This window comes from Ornithorhynchus anatinus, chromosome 18 (genome assembly GCF_004115215.2).
Source record: "Ornithorhynchus anatinus isolate Pmale09 chromosome 18, mOrnAna1.pri.v4, whole genome shotgun sequence".
Lineage (NCBI taxonomy): Eukaryota > Metazoa > Chordata > Mammalia > Monotremata > Ornithorhynchidae > Ornithorhynchus > Ornithorhynchus anatinus.
Window position 1 is genome coordinate 24,010,746 of NC_041745.1, and position 23,121 is coordinate 24,033,866.

General features: G+C 43.4%; 1 protein-coding gene across 1 annotated transcript; it reads left to right on the forward strand.

Annotated features, from left to right (window-relative positions):
* Nucleotides 1-1,807: 1,807 nt before the first annotated feature.
* LOC100085243 (stem-loop binding protein) lies at nt 1,808-21,989 on the forward strand. The gene is made up of 8 exons (XM_029046637.2): nt 1,808-1,937; nt 8,638-8,799; nt 12,327-12,431; nt 16,036-16,095; nt 17,591-17,722; nt 17,894-18,040; nt 19,915-19,996; nt 21,103-21,989. The coding sequence occupies exons 1-8, from the start codon at nt 1,873-1,875 to the stop codon at nt 21,217-21,219; spliced, it is 870 nt and encodes a 289-aa protein (XP_028902470.1). The 5' UTR covers nt 1,808-1,872; the 3' UTR covers nt 21,220-21,989.
* The last annotated feature ends 1,132 nt before the right edge of the window (nt 21,990-23,121 follow it).

The following is a 23,121-nucleotide window of genomic DNA, read 5'->3' on the forward strand; positions in this document are numbered from 1 at the left end:
GGAATTAAGCACTTAGTACAGTGGTCTGTACGCAGGAAGCGCTCAATCAATACGATTGAATTGAATGAATGAATAATTGGTATCTTTTAGGAGCCTTCCCCTCCCCACAGCACTGTGCATATTTGTATATATCATTTATTACTTTATTTTATTAATGATTTGTCTATATCTATGATTCTCTTTATCTGGATCATGTTTGCTCCAGGGTACTTGTTTTGTTCTGTAGTCTGTCTCCCCCGTTTAGACTGTGAGCCCGATGTTGGGCAGGGATTGTCTCTATCTGTTGCCGAATTGTACTTTCCAAATGCTTAATACAGTGCTCTGCGCACAGTAAGCGCTCAATAAATACGATTGAATGAATGAATGAATGAAAGGAGCAGATTTGAGAAGCAGCGTGGCTCAGTGGAAAGATCCCGGGCTTGGGAGTCGGAGGACGTGGGTTCTAATCCCCGCTCTGCCCCTTCTCAGCTGTGTGACTTTGGGCCAGTCACTTCACTTCTCTGGGCCTCAGTTACCCCAACTGTAAAATGGGGATTAAGACTGAGCCCCACATGGGACAACCTGATCACCTTGTATCTACCCCAGTGCTTAGAACGGTGCTTGGCACATAGTAAGCACTTAACAAATACCATAATAATAATAATTGTTATTCTCTGGGCCTCAGTGACCTCATCTGTAAAATGGGGATGAAGACTGTGAGCCCCACGTGGGGCAACCTGATCACCTTGTATTTGCTCCCAGCGCTTACAACAGTGCTTGGCACGTAGTAAGCGCTTAACAAATGCCATCATTATTACTATTATTCTTCTCTGGGCCTCAGTGACCCCATCTGTAAAATGGGGATGAAGACTGTGAGCCCCACGTGGGGCCACCTGATCATCTTGTATCCCCTTCCGGCGCTTAGAACAGTGCTTGGCCCATAGTAAGCGCTAAACAAATGCCATCATTATTACTGTTATTATTCTTGGGCCTTAGTGACCTCATCTGTAAAATGGGGATGAAGACTGTGCGCCCCCCCGTGGGGCAAACTGATCACCTTGTATTCCCTGCCAGAGCTTAGAACAGTCCTTTGCACACAGTAAGTGCTTTCAATTATTATTATTATTGTTATTGTTATTATTATTATTACTATTAGAGCCCTTCTGCCTCCGTCCCTTTCCCGCGAAATCCCCTGCGGAACGTCAGAATCTCCCGCCAACTGCCTTCCCCCGCCCCCGCCCGGACATTAGCCAATGAGCTCCCTCTCCCAGCCCCCCTCGCCCCGATATTAGCCAATGAGCTCGCTCTCCCGGCCCCGCTCGCCCCGTCATTAGCCAATGAGCTCCCTCTCCCAGCCCCCCTCGCCCCGATATTAGCCAATGAGCTCGCTCTCCCGGCCCCGCTCGCCCCGTCATTAGCCAATGAGCTCCCTCCCCCGCCCCGTCATTAGCCAATGAGCTCCCTCTCCCGACTCCCCCGCCCGCCTGCGCGCCCTTCGGCCACTTCAAGTCCGATGTGCGGGGGGAGGGGGGGACCCCTCACCCCTCCGAGTCTTCCTCACTAGTTACCTGGGCTACCCATTACATTTTGATCTCTTCATTTCTTTCTATTTCAGAGCCACAGAGAGCCGCGAATCCCTCTCTTAGGGGCGCTGGAGGGAGTTACGGGGGCTAAATGGAGGTGGGGTGCTCCCCCCCCCCGCTACGATGGTTTCTCCCGGCGGCGGCGGCGCGCGGCGGTGGCTATAAAAGCGGCGGGGGCGGCGCGCGCGCGGCAGTGAGGCGGAGGCGACGACGACGGGGGCGACGGGGGCGGCGGCGGCGGCGGCGGCCTGAGGGAGCGGGGGCTGAGGCGGATTTCCTCTCACCTTCCCGCCCTTCCGCCGTGAGCGCCATGGCTTCCCGGCAGCGGAGCCCTCAGCAGCCCGGCGGCGGCGGCCCCTGGGGCGGCCACCACAGGTAGGTCGACGGAGCCGGTGGTCGGGCCCCGGCCGCACCGCGCATGCGCAACCCCCCCCCCCCGGGGCGGGAAAACTCCCCCCTTCATTCATTCATTCATTCACTCACTCATTCATTCGTCTTTATGGAGCGTCCGCTGCGTGCCCTAAGCGCTTGCAAAGGCCGACCGCGGGCGCTCAGTCCTGAAGGGGGGAGACCCAAGCAGCACCCATTATTAAGCAGACAGGCGTCGTTAGCATCAAAACGGTCAGGAGTCTTTATGGAGCGCTTACTATGTGCAGGGCACTGTACTGAGCGCTTGGAATGTGCAGATCGGTAACAGATGGAGGCAGGCCCTGCCCTTGGACGGGCCGACGGTCTAATCGGGGGAGACGGACAGGCCAGGGTAGAGAAAGGGAATGATAGGTCGGTGCACCTCGTTAGCCTCAAAGAAACTGAGAAATGAAACTGTAGGGAGATACACAGCGTTAAAAGTAGAGAAATGGAATGATAGGTAGATACGCCTCGCTAGCCTCAAAGTAGAGAAATGAAATGGTAGGGAGATACACAGCGTTAAAAGTACAGAAATGGAATGATAGGTAGATAGGCCTCAAAGTAGAGAAATGAAATTGTAGGGAGATACACAGCGTTAACATCAAAATAGAGGTGGAATGATAGGTAGGTGCACATGGTTAGCCTCAAAGTAGAGAAATGAAATGGTAGGGAGATACACAGTGTTAAAAGTACAGAAATGGAATGATAGGTAGATACACCTCGTTAGCCTCAAAGTAGAGAAATGAAATTGTAGGGAGATACACAGCGTTAAAAGTACAGAAATGGAATGATAGGTAGATAGGCCTCAAAGTAGAGAAATGAAATTGTAGGGAGATACACAGCGTTAACATCAAAATAGAGGTGGAATGATAGGTAGGTGCACATGGTTAGCCTCAAAGTAGAGAAATGAAATGGTAGGGAGATACACAGTGTTAAAAGTACAGAAATGGAATGATAGGTAGATACACCTCGTTAGCCTCAAAGTAGAGAAATGAAATTGTAGGGAGATACACAGCGTTAAAAGTACAGAAATGGAATGATAGGTAGATACGCCTCAAAGTAGAGAAATGAAATTGTAGGGAGATACACAGCGTTAACATCAAAATAGAGGTGGAATGATAGGTAGGTGCACATGGTTAGCCTCAAAGTAGAGAAATGAAATGGTAGGGAGATACACAGCGTTAAAAGTAGAGAAATGGAATGATAGGTAGATAGGCCTCAAAGTAGAGAAATGAAATTGTAGGGAGATACACAGCGTTAACATCAAAATAGAGAGGTGGAATGATAGGTAGGTGCACATGGTTAGCCTCAAAGTAGAGAAATGAAATGGTAGGGAGATACACAGCGTTAAAAGTACAGAAATGGAATGATAGGTAGATACACCTCGTTAGCCTCAAAGTAGAGAAATGAAATTGTAGGGAGATACACAGCGTTAAAAGTACAGAAATGGAATGATAGGTAGATACGCCTCAAAGTAGAGAAATGAAATTGTAGGGAGATACACAGCGTTAACATCAAAATAGAGGTGGAATGATAGGTAGGTGCACATGGTTAGCCTCAAAGTAGAGAAATGAAATGGTAGGGAGATACACAGCGTTAAAAGTAGAGAAATGGAATGATAGGTAGATAGGCCTCAAAGTAGAGAAATGAAATTGTAGGGAGATACACAGCGTTAACATCAAAATAGAGAGGTGGAATGATAGGTAAGTGCACATGGTAGAGAAATGAAATGGTAGGCCTCAAAGTAGAGAAATGAAATGGTAGGGAGATACACAGCGTTAAAAGTACAGAAATGGAATGATAGGTAGATACACCTCGTTAGCCTCAAAGTAGAGAAATGAAATTGTAGGGAGATACACAGCGTTAATATCAAACTAGAGAGATGGAATTATAGGTAGAGGCGCATCGTTAGCATCAAAATAGAGAAATGAAATTATAGGTCGATACAGTCGTTAGCATCAAAGTAGATGGAATTATAGGTAGATGCACATCGTTAGCATCAAACCAGAGAAATGGAATTATAGGGAGATACACATCGTTAGCATTAAAGTAATGCTGGAGAAGCAGCGTGGCTCAGGGAGAAGCAGCGTGGCTCAGTGGAAAGAGCACGGGCTTTGGAGTCAGGGCTCATGAGTTCGAATCCCAGCTCTGCCACTTGTCGGCTGTGTGACTCTGGGCAAGTCACTTAACTTCTCTGTGCCTCAGTTCCCTCATCTGTAAAATGGGGATTAAGACTGTGAGCCCCACGTGGGACAACCTGATTCCCCTATGTCTACCCCAGCGCTTAGAACAGTGCTCGGCACATAGTAAGCGCTTAACAAATACCAACATTATTGTTATTATTATTATTATTAAAGTAGAGAAATGAAATTATAGGTAGATACAATCGTTAGCATCAAAGTAGATGGAATTATAGGTAGATGCACATCGTTAGCATCAAAGTATAGAAATGGAATTATAGGGAGATACACATAGTTAGCATCAAACTAGAGAAATGGAATTATAGGGAGATACACAGCGTTAGCATCAAAGTAGAGAAATGGAATTATAGGGAGATACACATCGTTAGCTTCAAAGTATAGAAATTCATTCAATAGTATTTATTGAGCACTTACTATGTGCAGAGCACTGTACTAAGCGCTTGGAATGTGCAGATCGGTAACAGAGACAGGCCCTGCCCTTGAACGGGCTTACGGTCTAATCGGGGGGAGACGGGCAGACGAACAGGGAAATGGAATGATAGGTAGATGCACATCGTTAGCCTCAAAGTAGATAAATGAAATTGTAGGGAGATACACAGCGTTAAAAGTAGAGAAATGGAATTCTAGGTAGATACACATGGATTGTTAGCATCAAACTAGAGAAATGGAATTATAGGGAGATACACAGCATTAGCATCAAAATAGAGAAGTGGAATTATAGGGAGATACACAGCGTTAGCATCAAAATAGAGAAATGAAATTATAGGTAGATACAATCGTTAGCAACAAAGTAGATGGAATTATAGATAGATACACATCGTTAGCCTCAAAGTAGAGAAATGGAATTATAGGTAGATACACATCGTTAAAAGTAGAGAAGTGGAATTATAGGTAGATACACATCATTACCATCAAGCTAGCTAAATGGAATTATAGGTAGATTCATATTGTTAGCATCAAACTAGATAAATCAAATGATAGATAAAAATAAATTGTGGTATTTGTTAAGCACTTACTTTGTGCAAAGCACTCTTCTAAGCGCCGGGGGATACAAGGTGAAGAGGTTGTCCCACGTGGGGCTCCCAGTTTTCCCCATTTGACAGGTGAGGTAACTGAGGCACAGAGAAGTTAAGTGACTTGCCCAAGATCACACAGCTGACTAGCGGCAGAGCCGAGATTAGAACCTGTGACCTCCAAGCTAGATACACATGGTTAGCATCAAACTAGAGAAATGGAATTATAGGTAGCTACACATCGTTAGCATCAAAGTAGATAAGTGGAATTATCGATAGATAAGCATCATGTACCTGTGGGGTCTCTCTCTCCCCCCCCCACCAACTTTTTTTAAAAAAAAAAATCTTTGGGGTGAAGATTTCGAAAACCCCTTTCTCCTTCCCGTCCTGGCTCTCCTTTTCTTGCAGCCTCTGAAGGCGAGAGATTTTCGGCCTCCACTGCAGTCATTCCTTCAGTCGTATTTATTGAGCGCTCACGGCCTGCTGAACGCTGTCCTAAGCGCTTGGAATGTACAATTGGGCCACAGAGACCATCCCCGCCCAACAGTGGGCTCACACTCTAGAAGGGGGGAGACAGACAACTAGGCAAGTATTTATTTTTATTAAATAGGCATCATTAGCATCCAAATAGATAAATGGAATGATAGGTAGATACGCATCATGTTCCCGTGGGGTCCCCCCCCCTTTTTTTTTTTTATAAAATCCTTTCATGTTTTGGGCAAAGATTTCAAAAATGCATTTCTCCTTCCCGTCCTGGTTCTCTTTCTTGCAGCCTCTGAAGGTGAGAGATTTTAGGCCTCCACTGCAGTCATTCAGTCGTATTTATTGAGCACTCACTGTGTGCAAAGCAGTGGACTAAGCACTTGGGAGAGCACAATATAACAACAGGCGCATTCCTGCCCACAACGAGCTCGCAGTCAATCGTATTGAGCGCTTACTGTTTGCAAAGCCCTGGACTAAGCGCTTGGAAGAGTACAGTATAACAGACACATTCCTGCCCACCACAAGCTCACACTCAGTCGTATTTATTGAACGCTTACTGCGTGCAGAGCACTGTTCTAAGCACTTGGGGTAATAGTGTTATTATCAAGTGTCGTCGAGTCGCTTCCGATCCTAGTGATTCAATATTTTCTCTAGAACGCCCTGTCTTCTGGCGAACTGCGATACAACAGTCATCGGTGACAATCCCTGCCCACAACGAGCTCACAGAATGGGGGCGTGGGCGGAAGACAGACACAATAGAAATAAATAAAATTGCAGATGGGTACTTTACTGCTCTGGGAGCTGGGGGAGAGCAAAGGGAGCAAGTCAGGGTGACCATAACAATCAGTGGTATTTATTGGGCTTTACTTTGTACAGACTGTTGGGAGAACAATGGAGTTCATAGGCATGACCCCTGACCTCCTCTAGGCTGTAACGTGTGTCTATCAACTCTTCCAGGCGCTTAGTACAATGTTCTATAGACAGGCACTCAATAAATACGATTGATGCGTGGAGCAGACGGGCATTAAAATTAATTACAGGTAGGGGGAACGGCAGAGTATAAGAATATGCACCTTATGGTGTTCTCCCACCCACTTAGTATAATGCCCTGCACAGTAGCAGATGCTCAATAAATACCACCGATTGATTGATTGATGAGGGCTGTGGGGGAGGAGTACCTAAATACTTGTAGGATGACAACTCCAGTGCTTAGGTAACACATAAAGGAGGGGGGTGGGGAGATGAGATCAATAAGGAAAACCTTCCCGGTTTAATAAAATTTTAGGAAGGTTTTGAAGTGGGGGAGCATGGTGGTCTGTTGGAAAACTCATCTGGGTTTAAACATAGAAACCCCAAGACCAGGAGCTCTTATTTAGATGAAATGTTGAGAGTGAGCGCTTAGGATTTCGTTTCCTGAGACTATTGAAAATCCCCTAAATTTGAAAATGTGGAAAGGATTTTAACAAAATCCACTCTACTCTCCATATACATAAAATACATTTCACTTAGTAATTTAACAAAAGCCGCTTGGAGTGGGATTGGTGAGGACAAGGTAGGAAGAGTGCTTCAACTTTTAAGAGACAAGTTTTTATGTAAGAAAATAAATAAAAATGATATTTGTTAAGTACTTACTATGTGCCAGGCACTGTACTAAGCCCTGGGCTGGATCGTGTATGACCCCGTCCCTGTCCCACATGGGGTTTACAGCCTTAATCCCCATTTTACAGATGAGGTAACTGAGATCCAGAGAAGTGGAGTGACTTACCCAGGGTCACACAGCAGACACATGGTGGAGGCAGGACTAGAACCCAGGTCCCTCTGACTCCCAGACCCTGCAGTATGCACTACGCCATGCTGCTTCCCCTATAAATAAAAAGTAATATTGGAAATCAACACCTATGGTGTGCAAAAGTACCGTGCTAAGCACTTGGGAAAGTAGAGCTGCAACAAAAGAGCTTGAAAAGTAAGTGTGTCATAGAGGAAAGGCCAAAGGACGGGGAGCCAGGGGACCTGAGTTTTATTCCTGACTTTGCCACTTTCTTGCAGTGAGTCCATGGGCAATTTATTGGAGCCCCAGGTTCCTCTTCTGTAAAAAAAAAAAGTTCTCCATTCTGCAGGATTTACCCACAGTTTCCAGAGGTTTAGGAACTTAAACTGGGTTTTGTACTGTTTAACAGCATGGCGTAGTGGACAGAGGTTGGGCCCGGGAGTCAGAAGGTCATGGGTTCTAATCCCAGTTCTTCCATTTGTGTTCTGTGTGACCTTGGGCAAGTAACCTCACTCCCCTGGGCCTCAGTGACCTCATCTGTAAAATGGGGATTGGGACTGTGAGCCCCATGTGAGACACAGACTGTGTCCAATCTGATTTGTGTCTATCCACCCCAGTGCTTAGTACTGTGCCTGGCACATCGTAAGTGCTTTACAAATACAGCAATTATTAATTATTCTTTACATCACAGACCTGGGGTGACTGCATTCCTAAAATGTGTAGCAGTACTAAAAATTAACCCAATTCAATCAGGACCACAGAAGGGATGAAAGGAGGTGGTACTTGGCCCCGCTGTGACCTTGGGTATGTCAAAACTTCCCTGGGCCTCAGGTTCCTCATCTGTAAAATGGGGATTCAGTACCTGTCCTCCCTTAGTTAATTAAGACTGTGAGTCCCATGTGGGACAGGGACAGTTTGTCTAATTGTATTATAGCTAACCCAGTGCTTGACACTTAGTAAACAGTTATTAAATAATATAATCATTATTAAAACATTCCCTGCCCTCAAGGATCTTACAATCTAGTAAGAAGACTAAGGATCAGATTATTAATAATTTAGGGTTTAAATGCTGGGGGTACTATTTTGAGACTAAATGTCATTCCAGCTAGCCTAGTAAGTGCAGAGAAGGTGGTGGCAAAGAAGACATGGATACAGAGGGAGAGAATAATATTTTACAGAGCGCTTAATCTTATTTCTTGTAGCATCCCGTCTCCAGTCCGTTGGTCAATCGGAAGAAAACGCTGCGCAGATGGAAAGCACAGAAATCCAAATCATCTCGATTCTTCTATGCTCAAAGAGGACCCATCGAAATTCAAATGTTCAGATGAAAATGAGAATAGGAATGTAGACAACAGACATGAGAGGTGAGATGTTTTCCAAAATTATAGTGTGTGCTTTTTATTTAGTAAGGTGAGTAATGGCTGATTTAAAAAATGAAAACAGTAAATTAATTTGGAAAGTCGTTCCAAATTATGTAGCTCAGCATACTGGGTGAAGGGCGGCGAATTTTCCAAAAGGTCATGCTGATGAATCACATTTTTATAAGCCAGTTTGAGTGTGCTCAACTCGGTTTGGTTAGTAACTGGCTTTGGGGTTTTTCCCAGAAGGGATGGGTGATAAATTGAAGACCGTAGCAAGGCCTCCTCACTGCCACATGCGCTTTAAGATGCATAAAGACTAATGTTTGGCCTCTTGATGGGTACGTGAATACATGGCTTGGACGTTCTAACCTCATGAATGTCTTACAGACATTCGGGACATTAAGGTTTTTCAGGGGGTTTCTCTCATATTTATAGTGACCTGCAAGGTATGCTCCCAGGATGATTTTTAGGTTGTTCTTCAAGTATGCAGGAAGCACAGTTTAGGCTTCTTGCAGTCCTTGGTGGAATGGTTTGTACATAGTTGTCATCCAGCATTAAATAATAATGGCTGCTAGGTGCGCTTTGGGAAAGTGAAATCAGGGAGCGTAGAGAAAGCGTTTAAGGATAGTAAAGCAAAGCCTCAGACAAAGCTTCATCCAGCTGAAAACAGAATCAATTGCCAAGGATAAATGTATGCACTGCCATAAAGGAGTCGCTCTTTTTGAGCAAAAACCTCTAAAGAGGTAAGGAGCAAAAGAATGACTAGCCAGGTGCTACAGTCACCAAGTACAACACAAGGGACAACTTTTTTGTGTGCTCCATGTGGCTAGGATGGTGGATCCTTCACTGACCTTTTCAGCCTCACACTAAATTCATTCAGCTGTATTTACTGTGTGAGAAGTACTATACTAAGCGCTTCGGAGAGTACAGTATGACAATAAACGGACACATTCCCAGCCTATGACAAGCTTACTGTCCAGAGAGGGAGGCAGACAGTAATATAAATAAATAAATCACAAATAATAGTAATAACGTTGGTATTTGTTAAGCGCTCACTATGTGCAGAGCACTGTTCTAAGCCCTGGGGGAGACACAGGGGAATCAGGTTGCCCCACGTGAGGCTCACAGTTAATCCCCATTTTACAGATGAGGTCACTGAGGCACAGAGAAGTTAAGTGACTTGCCCACCGTCACACAGCTAACAAGTGGTAAAGCTGGGATTCGAACCCATGACCTCTGACTCCAAAGCCCAGGCTCTTTCCACTGAGCCACACTGCTTCTCAAATATGTACATAAGTGTTGTGGGACTGGGAGGGAGGATGAATAAAGTCATGGTGACGCAGAAGGAAGTGGGAGAAGAGGAAAGTAGGGCATAGGGAAGGCCTCTCGGAGGAGGTAGGCCTTCAGTAAGTCTTTGAAGGTGGGGAGAATGATTTTCTCTCAGATATGAGGAGGGAGGGTGTTCCAGGCCACCGACAGGAGTTGAGCGAGAGGTTGGCAGCGAGATGAGATCGTAATGCCGTGCCGTAAAGCTGCTGGTATGGAGTTTCTGTTTGATGTGGAGATGAATGAGTAATGACTGGAGGTCTTTGAGGAGGGAGGAGATGTGGACTGCACTCTTTTGGAAAAACGATCTGTGCAGCAGTTAAGTATGGATTAGAGATGATGATGATGATGATGATGATGTTGGCATTTGTTGAGCGCTTACTACATGCAGAACACTGTTCTAAGCGCTGGGGTAGATACAGGGGAATGAGGTTATCCCATGTGAGGCTCACAGTCTTCAGCCCCATTTTACAGATAAGGGAACTGAGGCACAGAGAAGTGAAGTGACTTGCCCACAGTCACACAGCTGACAAGGGGCAGAGTGAGGATTTGAACCCATGACCTCTGACTCCCAAGCCCGGGCTCTTTCCACTGAGCCACGCTGCTTCTCTAGAGAGAAGGCTGATGCAGTAGTCAAGGTGGCACATAAATGCTTCGATCAGCCTGTTAGGTTGGTTAGAGAGGAAGGCGTGGGTTTTAGAGATGTTGTAAAGGTAGAAATGACAGGATTCGGTTTCAGACTGAATATGTGGGTTGAATGAAGGAGATGATATGGATTAAGTTGGCGGGCTTTTGAGAGGGACGATGGTGTTGCCGTCTCCATTGATGGGAAAGTCGAAGGTAGGACAGGGTTTGAGTGAAAAAGGTGAGGAGTTCTGTTTCGGACGTGTTAAGGTTGAGGTGTCGGTGAAACCTCCAAGTAGAGATGTTCTAAGGGCGGGAGGAGATAGGAGACTGCAGAGAAGGCTAGAGATCAGGGCTGGAGAGAGGTAGATTGGGGAATCATCTGCCTAGAGACAGTAGTTAAAGCTGTGGGAGCAAATGAGTTCTCCAAGGGGGGTGGCTTTGGTGGAGACTAAAAGGGGACCCAGAACTGAACCTTGAGGGACTCCCACAGTAAGGGGGTGGGAGGCAGAGGAGCCGGTGAAAGCAACTGTTGGATAAGGTAGGATATCCTGAAAGTGGAATGATTGGAGGCTGGGAGAATCAGTATTGGTAATGCTTATTTTCTTCTGCAGAAAGTCTTAATAAGGAGCTATTTTGATCCATACTTAACTTTGTATTTAATGGAGCGTTAGTAAATTGTTGGAAAATTTCTAGCACATTTAAGCACCTACCGTGATCACCACTACCTTCATGTCAGTATATTTACTTTTGTAGAAATGTCACTAAACATGGGCTTGAAACTAGGAGTGCCAACCTGTCTGTATTTTACTGCCAAGATATTACATGCTCTGTTAAAGTAATGAATCTACTCATCATTGCCTTTTGAGTGTGTAAAGGATGCATACCATTTTACAAATTTAGGAAAGCAGAAGTATATACATAATGCAGTTAGAACTTTAGGTTCCTTATCACCAGTGTTGGATATGCCCATCAAGATTTGATTTTTGAGCAGTGTCCAGTCAGTAGTAAATCTCACTTCAGTCATTCATTCCCATTAGCAAGACTCAAGCTTTAGATAGTAATAGAATTTTTACTAGAGTACACTGCCATTAGTTACCCTAGTTTTGGGGGGTTTTTTTAGATTTTATAGCTGTTTTCAACTAATTTCTAGGTCTTTCTGTATGACCCACTGGGGTACTAACTGTTACTATTTATCTACTGTATTCAGTGCACTGTACTAATATAATATATTATTGATTTTTAGCAACAATACATGGTAATTTGTATCATGCTGGCTAATGGGATAAAGTTGAAAAAGTGTATTTTAGTTTAGTTCTGATCTTCTGTTGGTTTCCAGAACTCAACAAAAGCCTTGCCTAAGTTCAGAATGAATATCTTAATTTAAAGCTGCTTGACTTAATAAAGTTTTATGTAAACCTTTCAAAAGTTAATAATAGGTTCCCAAGACCTGGAACATGTATTTTATATTACCTGAACCTTAATCTGGAATCCATTTTAGTAACTGACTGTAGAGATGAAACTGGAGGTGTAATGGTTTAAATGAGTTGTCAAACTTCTTTTTTTTTATATATATATAGCTTTACTACCCCTGAAGGTCCAAGACCCCGCCCAAGATGTTCTGACTGGGGAAGTGTGGTTGAAGAGGATGAAATGAGGACAAAGGTTAATAAAGAAATTGCAAGGTGGGTACTGAGAATTTTTATTGTGGGTTTTGCAAGCATCTTTTTAATGCTTCACTCTAATTCCAGCTATTTGCCTCTCCCTTCTGCCTTGTTCTTGGTTAGTGTTTCTAAACCCACGTTTTGGTATTAGACTATTTTTGACACCCTCTGTGTTTGATCTAACTCTGTGCACATTGTCATTAATGTGGACATTAACATGTCCAAAACTGAGCTCCTTATCTTTCCTCCCAAACCTTGTCCTCTTCCTGACTTCCCTGTCACTGTGGACGGTACGACCATCCTTCCCGTCTCTCAAGCCCACAAACTTGGTGTCATCCTTGACTCCGCTCTCTCATTCACCCCACACATCCAATCCATCACCAAGGCCTGCCGGTCTCAACTTTACAATATCGCCAAGATCCGCCCTTTCCTCTCCACCCAAACGGCTACCTTACTGCTACAGGCTCTCGTTATATCCCGGCTAGACTACTGTGTCAGCCTTCTCTCTGACCTCCCTTCCTCCTCTCTCGCCCCGCTCCAGTCTATTCTTCACTCCGCTGCCCGGCTCATCTTCCTGCAGAAACGCTCTGGGCATGTCACTCCCCTTCTTAAATACCTCCAGTGGTTGCCCATCAACCTCCACACGAAACAAAAACTTCTCACTCTGGCCTTCAAGGCTCTCCATCCCCTTGCCCCCTCTTACCTCACCTCTCTTCTCTCTTTCTACTGCCCACCCCATAGGCTCCTCTGCCGCCCACCTCCTCACTGTTCCCCGTTCACGCCTATCCCGCCGTCCACCTCTGGCCCACGTCCTCCCGCTGTCCTGGAATGCCCTCCCTCCTCACCTCCGCCAAACTAACTCTCTTCCCCTCTTCAAAGCCCTACTGCGAGCTCACTTCCAAGAGGCCTTCCCAGACTGAGCTACCCCCTTTTCCCTCTGCTCCCCTTCCACCCTCGGCCCCTCCCTTCCCCCCCACCCCTTAGCTGAGCCCCGTTTCCCTCTGCTCCTCCCCCTCTCCCTTCCCCTCCCCTCAGCACTGTGCTCATTTGTATATATTTTTATTACCCTATTTATTTTGTTAATGAGGTGTTCATCCCCTTGATTCTATTTATCGTGATTATGTTGTCTTGTTTTTGTCCGTCTGTCTCCCCTGATTAGACCTTAAGCCTGTCGTTGGGCAAGGATTGTCTCTGTCTGCTGCTGAATTGTATATTCCAAGTGCTTAGTACAGTGCTGTGCACATAGTAAGCGCTCAAAAAATACTATTGAGCGAATTAAGTCTACAAAATTGTAAAAAAAAAAAAAAAAAATGTAATGAGATACGTCCTCTTAGGTGATTTCTTGCATCTCAGTGTGTCCTTCAAGCAAACCTTGTTATAATTGATTCATTTTGAAGACCATTATTTACTTTATAGGCTTCATGCTAACTTTATAAGTACTTTTCTTGCAATACGTAAAACTTTCCACAATCATGAAACTTCCTAAACCATAAAATCTTTTTGATAGTGAAATTGCCAGTGCAACTTTATGTGTATCTTGAATTTATTTACTCTAATGATATACTATTTTAGGTAAATTAGATCATCTAAACCATGGATAATAAAGTATATACTAAAAGAACAGGCCTGGGATCCAGGGGACTTGGGTTATAATGATGATGATGATCATTACTCTGCCACATGCCTGCTGTGTGACTTTGTGCAAGTCTCTTAATTTCTCTGTGTGTCAGTTCCCTCCTCTGTAAAATGGGGATTAAGACTGTGGTCCCCATGTAGGACCTGGACTGTGTCCAACCTGATTAGCTTGTATCTACTCCAGCTCATAGTACAGTGCCTAGCACATAATAAATGTTCTTAACAAATACCATTTAAAAAAAAAATCTTATGGTGTGGAGATGGTCTTTGTGGCATATGCATCTTGACACAACTGAGCCGGGCTAAAGTTTGGCCAAAAGAATATGTTTAAAGGTTTAATTGTGATAATGTGGTTACTTTACATTCACTATTATTTTATCCTTGAGATTAAGTAAGACAAAAGAATAGTTCTTAGACATTGTAGTTTTGTCCTCTGTCATCATCAGTACTTACTGAGTCCCTACTTGTGTACAAGGCCATTAAGAGCAAACAGTAAAAGCAGGAGACTGTTCTTGAGAAGATTTTTAATCTCATGGGGGTGGACAGCAAGATAGAAAATTAATAAACATACAGTGGGAACAAGAGGAAGAATGTCGCTACAAAGGATAAAAATAAAATAGTCGTGGTTTTGATGTAATGGCCTAGTGGGATTTTGTTCTAGTCCCAGCTCTGCAACTTAAGCTTTGTGCAAGTCTCTTAACCGGTCTTGTACCCTAGTTTCCTCATCTGCAAAACAGGGCTATGAATACTTGCTTCCCCTTCGTCACTGGGATGTTGTGGGAACAAAATGAGTTGACAGGAAAGCACTGTAGAAAACTAAGTGCAATCAGTTTTGAAGTATTATCGTGAGACTTTGGTAGATACCCCTGTAGCTCAATGATTTGCTCTAAAAATGGGGATAACATAACAGGAGTTACGAATATATAAGAGAATTTGTGAAAATGTTTTGAGCATAATCTTAAATTTGTGAGCATCAGAGTTAGGAGCTAGCTTGAGTGAACTTGGTAGACATTTTTAAAACAACTGTGTAATTTAAGTATAGATTATAAAACTTGTTTTTGTACTTTACCGTGGCATCTTTACCTGTTCTCCTTCCCCCTTAGTCTCTGCATCCTTTGCGTTATCTTGTATCCACCCAAGTGCTTAATACAGTGCTTAGCACATAGTAATCACTTAACAAATACCACCATTATTTTTAGCAGATTCTACATTCCTTCCATTTTCATGCTTCTTTTGAAATTATTTACTTGCTTTCTTGTGGGTAGCCACATATTAGGTTTTAGTATTAGTTTTCACGGCTGTTTGGGGTATTTCAATTTCTTTTCCCCAAGTACAATGATAACTGGCTCAGCAGTAGATTACACTTATCCCTTGTGCCCATGCAAATTCTTATTCCTGCAAGGAACCTAGAACTTGCCCAATTTTGTACCTGCATTTTTTAACCTAGTCGCTCTTCTAGAAATGAAGGGTCAGCCCTAGGGAAGTAGGGAGAGTTAGAAAATATGGGAGGAAATCAGTCAGTCAATGGTATTTATGTTTTGGGGTGTTTTTTTTATAAGCTGCAATGGACAATCTTAGAAAAGTAATATTGCTCTAACTTCTGTGTTCACACTTGAGCATACTCCACAGTTTAGTTATTCAGAATATTAGAGGAGTAATCATAACTCTCCCTTCTTGTCCCACTTTCTTTGGTCAGAAAAGGGGAAGATGATGTCTTGACTTTCAACAAAAATTATGGGATTTATCTAACCTTTGACAAGCATATTCTTGTTAGTGCTGCTCCCCTGTGACAGTTTTCAAATTTGGTGGAACTGTATTTACAATCCTTAGCTATGGAAAGCACCATCTTCCACTGTAAATTTGCTTAGTCTTACCCAGCCAGAATTCATACGTATCATGATATGTAAGGAGACTTAAAAATGCTGAAACTTCTGGATGTCTTAAGTATTAAAATAAAATAAATGAATATTAAAATGAATGTCTTTTATAGATACAAAAGAAAACTCCTGATTAATGAATTTGGAAGAGAACGGAAGTCATCCTCTGGAAGGTGAGCTGTGTTTAGTGCTCTTTTTCTGTTTAGGGCTTTTCAAATAGCTTGGGGGTGAAAGTCAGTGCTTTTGTTGCCTGTTATTGCTATTTGGTGTCCTTTATTTTGTAGTGCCATAAATAACTAGTCTTCACTTGAGTGAAGGTATTCCCATCACTTGGAGAAAGGCAACCCATGTCACGACACTTTAAATTTAAAACACACAGGAAGCCCTCAATCTCTTAATGCAGTTGGTTCCCGAAAACAACATTTTAAATCATCACAATTTGGAACCAATTTTCCTCTAGGAAAAATGAAACAGGGAGAATGGTTCCTGAACCAAGGCCAGATGTCCCACGCTTACTAAAATGACCTCAAATTGTGTACTCAATTATCGATGAATTGTATAGCTGTATTGCTATGTATAGCATGTATGCTATGCTATGTGTAACATAACAATCAGATGACATAATATCAAATAAAAAATGGAGGGTGGTTCTTTGCATAGGATAACTCTATACTATTACTGTATCGTCCACTGCACCCTTACTCTTACCCACAACTAGTTAAAAAAAAAAAAATAGACAAATTTTAAATGGTCAAATTCTTTAAAAGAAGTAACTGGCAATTCCTTATTAATGAACCACGCTTTGTAACTGCAGAATACTGCCCCACGTGTGTCTCCCTTTAAAGGAAGCAACTAACTAACCCCTGTCCAATGATGGCATGTGAAATCTCTGTCCTAGGGCAGTGGAGTTAGGAGAAAATGGGAGCAGGCCTTGAAAAGTTACAAAGAGCCTGATGGCGACTCCAGTAGAGCTTGCTTGATGCCACGACAACAATTTGAGGCTGGGGTTCCCGTCGGAGGGCAGTCGAATCAATCCCAGGCTGGGTGTGCTCCGGGTGCCTTCACTGGGCTCCCGAGCAGTCTTCCCTCACTTGCCCATCTAATCCTTTCCCCTCTGGTCCCCTTTTTGGCTTCAAAGTTGGGGGGTTGGGGCTGGACCAGGATGGGCTGAGGGGAGGAGCCGGAAGAGGATGGAGTTCCAGGGTGGAGTTGTGGAACATTCCTGCAGTGGTGGGGAAGGAGGCCGACAGCCACACAGTAGCCCTATTCTCTCCCTCAGCTCTCCGGCTTTATTAGCCTCTGAGCTGGGGGCTGAAGAAAAGGCGCAGCAATGGCACAAAGCACAGGGAACAGAAAGAAGGACTTTGGGGAAGGGAATGTCAAGTGGAGAGTGGGGACGGAGTTTAGTACATATTTTATGAGCCTGTTGGCATTGTCAGATTCAGCGTCAATAACCTGAAATGGGATCTCTTCAGGGTCGTTGGAAGTGTGATTTGTTGTAAGCCAAGGACTTCCTGAAGTGATTGCTTCAGTAAGATTGTTACTTTGTAAGCTTGCAGTTCCTCAAGCTTTTTCTAAAGTGCATATAAAAGTTGAGGAAGAGTTTCGCAAGAAAATGCTTGTTTTTTGTGGGTGTTTTAACATTGCGTTGTATTTCTTCATCATTAGTTCTGACTCAAAAGAGTCAACTGTACCAGCAGAACTAGAAACTGATGAAAGTGTTCTGATGAGAAGACAAAAACAAATCAATTATGGAAAGAACACCATTGCGTATGACCGATATATTAAAGAAGTTCCCAGGTAAATTTTTGTTTCCCCTTTTTTGGTGTGGAAATAGTTGGGTAAGTCTTAAGGTTAAAAACCAGCATCCCCTTGGCCTTTAATTCTTTTCCATACCTCATAACGGGCTGAGATCAATATAGCGGTGGTTATGTCGAGAACTTTTTTTAATATTTCCTCTTTTGGTTATAGACACCTTCGGCAGCCAGGAGTTCATCCCAAAACACCCAATAAGTTTAAGAAGTACAGTCGACGGTCTTGGGATCAGCAGATCAAGCTGTGGAAGGTTGCTCTGCATTTTTGGGATCCTCCAGCAGAAGGGAATGACTTACAAGACATGTACGTATGAATGACGCTAACTTGTTCAGTGTACTAAACTGGGCAAGAGATTAACATCTTAAAAATATTTGGCCCGCATAGCCTTTTCTTTTGATCAGTTTTCAATTGAGGATAGCTTGTTGGAGTTCTTTCTGTCAAAAGTCCTTTTTGATCTTACAGATCTGTGGTCTCCTAAACCCTTTATCAAAAATGAAATCAAAAAACAAGTCTGGGAGGAAGATGGTGGGGTGACCAGTGGTTAAAGGGAGGGAATATTTATTCATGGCATTTACCATGTCCTGTTTTCCAGAGAGTTGCCTTTGCCCAGAAGCAAAGACCTATTCTCTACTTTACCTCTGGAGGATGGTGCTCAGTCCCTGTCCCACAAGAGGCTCACAGTCTATGTCCAACTTGAATATCTCAAATCTGTCCCGATGTTCGGAACAGTGTTAGGCATGTAGTAAATGCTTAACAAATAGAATAATTGTATGCCTTAGAAATGTGGAGTCTCCATGAGGTATATCATCCCATCCCTGACTCCTGGGGCCCATGCACCCTTCTTATCACACCACACTTCACCTCCCATCCTCTCAACTCCTCAGGAGGGCCCGATGTGGAAGCGTCTTAAAGATTTTGGGCTTTCCAAGGCAACTCTTGTACTGTTTGAAAAATGGCAAGCCAGAGAATCTGAGCACTCTTCTTTGTTCTTTATTATTACTAATTATATTTATTGAGCACTGTGTGTGCAAGGCACTGTACTAAGCGCTTGGGAGAGTACAATATCTTAGGTCTGAGTAATGGAAGGCCAGAGGGCATCTGCGAGAAACTCAAGGGCCATCATGAGGGAGGACACCCCCCCCCACACACCCCCCTCCCTCCCAAACTGTTATTGTATCAGCAATCGATCAGTGGTATTGAGTGCTTACTATGTGCTAAGCACTGTACTGAGCACTTGAATAGTAGAACAAAACCAGGCTCATTCTTCCACTCTAGAGCAATTGTTTATAAAAAATTTTTCATATCTTAAAAACTAGATTAATGATGAAAAAATAGCGTAATCTAAGCAACAGTTACCGGGTGATAAGATAAACCCGCTGTCCGTCTGTCTGAATTTGCAGAACTTCTCATTTGAAAACCTCTCTGTAAATATTTTTCTTGAGTGGTGAGAAGTACCTGCTAGGACAAGTCTTCAGTCAGCTTCTGCTTACTCAAGATAACCTGAATAGTTTCGTGACTCCAGTCGGCATCGGGGTTAGCAGTCAGGCAGCTCCAAAACTGATCCAGGTTTGAGTGGCGATAGAAGTGGCGTTACGCACTGCTGACAGAGATTCTTAGATATTCTCCTCCTGCCAACCCTCTCATATAATTTGGGTCTGGGTGTTTGGTAATGCAAGATAATGCTCGTTTTAAATCTTTCAAGATAGTAATTGGAAAGTTGAACGTCCATTAGATTACTTTTAGATCAGCCTTATATAAGTCATGGTGTGATCTACATTGATAACGTTACTGCCGTTACCCGTTAGACTGTAAGCTCGTTGTGAGCAGGGAATGTGCTTGTACTCTCCCGAGTGCTTTGAACAGTGCTCTGCACACAGTAAGCGCTCAGTAAATACGATCGAATGAATGAATGCTGGTACCAGAAACTATGACCTCTGATGTTGTCCCCTTTTAGAGTTGTGCTCCTGATAATGTTTATAGATAGTGGTTGCCCTCAAGCTCTCCCCATTCTAAAAATGCATTTGGGTAAGCATCTGCAGGTGAGGCGTGACAGTCTCTGAGAGGAGAGAGGAATGTTCGACCAAAACAACCACTTTCTCCGAAGTGGACTTTAGACAGAAAAGTATTAATGTCCTCTGGATCTTCATTAAAATGCATCGGCTTGTTTGTTTTCACAGTAGTCCTGTTGATCTCGGTGAAATGGAGACTGAATCTGTAGAAAGTAGCTGCGAATCACAAACAAGCTCTCAGGATCACTATGTAAGTATTGCTGATCAATCTTCTTCATCCTGGTTTATGGCAGATTAGTTGGACATTTGGGCAACTGTGAAAAGAAGTTGACTATGCCTTAAGAGCAGATTCAGCAAATGTTTGAAAATGTTTTAGGTATTAATATTGTACAGCGAGGAACACTTAGAGGCTAAACTGCAGAGATCGTGGCTATACCGTACCAAATGCTAGGGTAACCCTTTCTGTGACCCAGTATGTGAAAATATCTTTAAATTCTTCAAAACCTTTGCGAGTCAGTAAACTTAGTAAAATTTGGACTGAAGTGATTTTCTGTCAGCTCCTTGCTTTCTGTGTTGAATCTGTACTCTTTGGCTTCATTAAAGCCATATTTTTTTAAATTGAACAGGCTGTTTTAAATAAATCTTCAGCGGGCATTTACATGTCAGTCGTATCTGAGCGCTTAGGATATGTAGAGCACTTTACTAAGCTTTTGGGAGAGTAGAGTTTAACATTATAACAGACACATTTCTCTGCCCACAATGAGCTTACAGTCTAGAGAGAGAGGTGGGCATTAATAAAAATAAATAAAATTACAGATATGTGTATCAGTGTTGTGGAGCTAGGGGAAGGGAGATGAATGAAGGGAGCAAGTCAGGGTGATGCAGAAGAGAGAGGGAGATGAGGAAAAGCGAGCTTAGTCGGGAAGGCCTCTTGGAGGAGATGTTGCATAACTATTTGCATAGTCCTGTTGCATAACTATTTGTAATATGACTTATTCACTCAGTTTCAAAAATGGAATGCGCAGCCATTCGTAACTGTACTTATGCTGGTTTTTGCCATATTTAGCAATTTTGGGGGGACTTCTTTAGTAAGATCATGTTTTTACCTCATCCCAAAGTTTTCGTGCAGTGTACTGTAACTTTTCCTAATTGTAGGGGGCGGTAGATGAAACTACAGATCCCCTAACTACATCATTTGGGGGCTAATTACTTCTTTGCCCTTTTACGTTTATTTTGGGACAGTCTTCTTGTCCAGGCAGTTTACCTTTGACAGAACCATACTGATTGCTGTTGAGGTGTCTTTCTGGGGCTTTGACACACATCTTTAACCACCGATCCTTATCTTTATTTTTCTAGGACATGTATTCTGGCACTCCCACAAAAGTTAGACATGTTGACTACCAGGCGGAAGATGAGTTTGATTTAGAGGCCTGTTTGACTGAACCACTGAGAGAGTTCCAGCCTCTGAGCTAATGTTGCCACCTGGAGGTGATTTTAAAGACGGAAAACACCCTTTTTAAAAATAGGTGACGTTTTACCCCCAAGGGAGTTGACCGGTGAAATATTAGCCAGGTGTGCATTGTGGATCGGTAATGGGATGTTTCTTGTGAATAATTCACATCTTTGGGTAATGATCTTGTTTTCTTTTTAATTGACTTTAATTTATGCATAAGTATGGTTTTGCAGGTTTTCAGAACTCAGCAAAATTCCTGAAAAGCAAACTCTCAGTAACCGGGCAGCAACTTATCGTTAACTCTTACGTACCGTGAATCCTTTAAATGACTTTTCCTAAGTACTGTTCATTGCCTATTTAAAGTGCAGCGAAACATCTGAAACTTCCCTTCTAATGACTGAAACCTCCTGTTTTTTTCCACCTATAAATTTAATTTTGTTATTGTCAGTGCCATAATGGAGTATTCTGTTTCATGCGAGACTTGGGATTGGAGAGTGAGTCAGTGGGGTTGTTACAAAACTGAGCTTTAATAAAAGCTGCAGCCTAAATTCGGTACTGTAAATAGTTATTACTCTTCTAGTAATGTTTGAAGAAGAGTTAAGTAGTGGAAGGTATTTAGGATTTTTCATGCGACCACTTACTCATGTAAAATTGTTGTAATTGTACAGATAGATTTTCCCGTTATTTGCACTTGTAAAATTCTTGTTGACAGTTCATGTTTCTATTGCTTTTGTATGGGACCGTATTGCTAAAATAAAAGGAAAATAAATTGTGGACACGTGTTTTTAAATTGTCAGAGTGTCGAATGCTTTGGTTTCACAAATTCAGTACTGTGTTCTGATGATCTCCGTTTGCCCATAGCCCTAATGTTTCAACAGCAATGCAATAGTCCTGCTGCTGGAATGTTAAGAAGCAGTGTGGCCTAGTTCTCCTCCTGCCCCTGTCACTGTCTGCTGTGTGACCTGGGCAAGTCACTTAACTGCTCTAGGCCTCGGTTTCTTCAACTGGAAAATGGGGATTAAATGCCCGTTCTCCACACAGGACAGGACTGTGTCCAACTTGACTAAATTGTATCTACCCCAGCACTCGAGCGGTGTTTGACACGCAGGAAGCGCTGAACAAATTATCATTATCCTCCAAACCCAGGCTTGTACTCTTTCACATCTAAATCATTTATTTCAAAAAAAATAAAAAGCAGATGTCATAATTGAGGTCCGCTCTTGGTTGTGCCGTGGCTCGTCTGGCTCCGCTCTTAATAGCTCTAGAGGTTTCAAGTGCCTCTACTTTCGTTCTTTGTACTCAGCAGCTTCCTGTGCCTTTTGGAATTGACTCTTGCTTATCTAGCCCACCTACCAGCTAAATGGTTCATTTACCGTCTCCCTTCCTTGACTCCCTCCTCGGCTTCTCTCCGGAGGACTCTCAGGGCTGGGTAAGTGTATGCACCTGCTTCTCTCCTGCAGCCAAGCGGGGTGATTGGCCAGACCCTGCCTCAGCTCAGCCGACTCCCCCGGCTGGAGCTTTGGGCTCCCTCTCCCACTTTACCATCTTCCTACTCGGTGGCTTCCTTGGCCCTCCAGGGCTCCTCTCCTGTATTTATTCCTCTGACCGGTGAGCCAGTTCACTCAGCTGCCACTCATTTTTCCTTATTGCCCATTAATAGAATCATTTCTCTTACCAGTTTTTATTGCGTTCAACCCATTGATTGTCTCACGACTCCAGATCTAGATTTTTTACTATAAGCAATAAAGCTCTAAGAGGCATGAAGAAGAAGAGTTGAGCAATAAGAGCAGAAGGAAAGAGCAAGCTAAAACCAATGTAATTGGTGAAGATGCCGCGTTTGTCATGCTACAGCCAGGAGAAGTGTATCCCTCATTTTGGGGACGATTGCATGGGCAATCATTTTTGAGCGCTTCCTTTGTGAA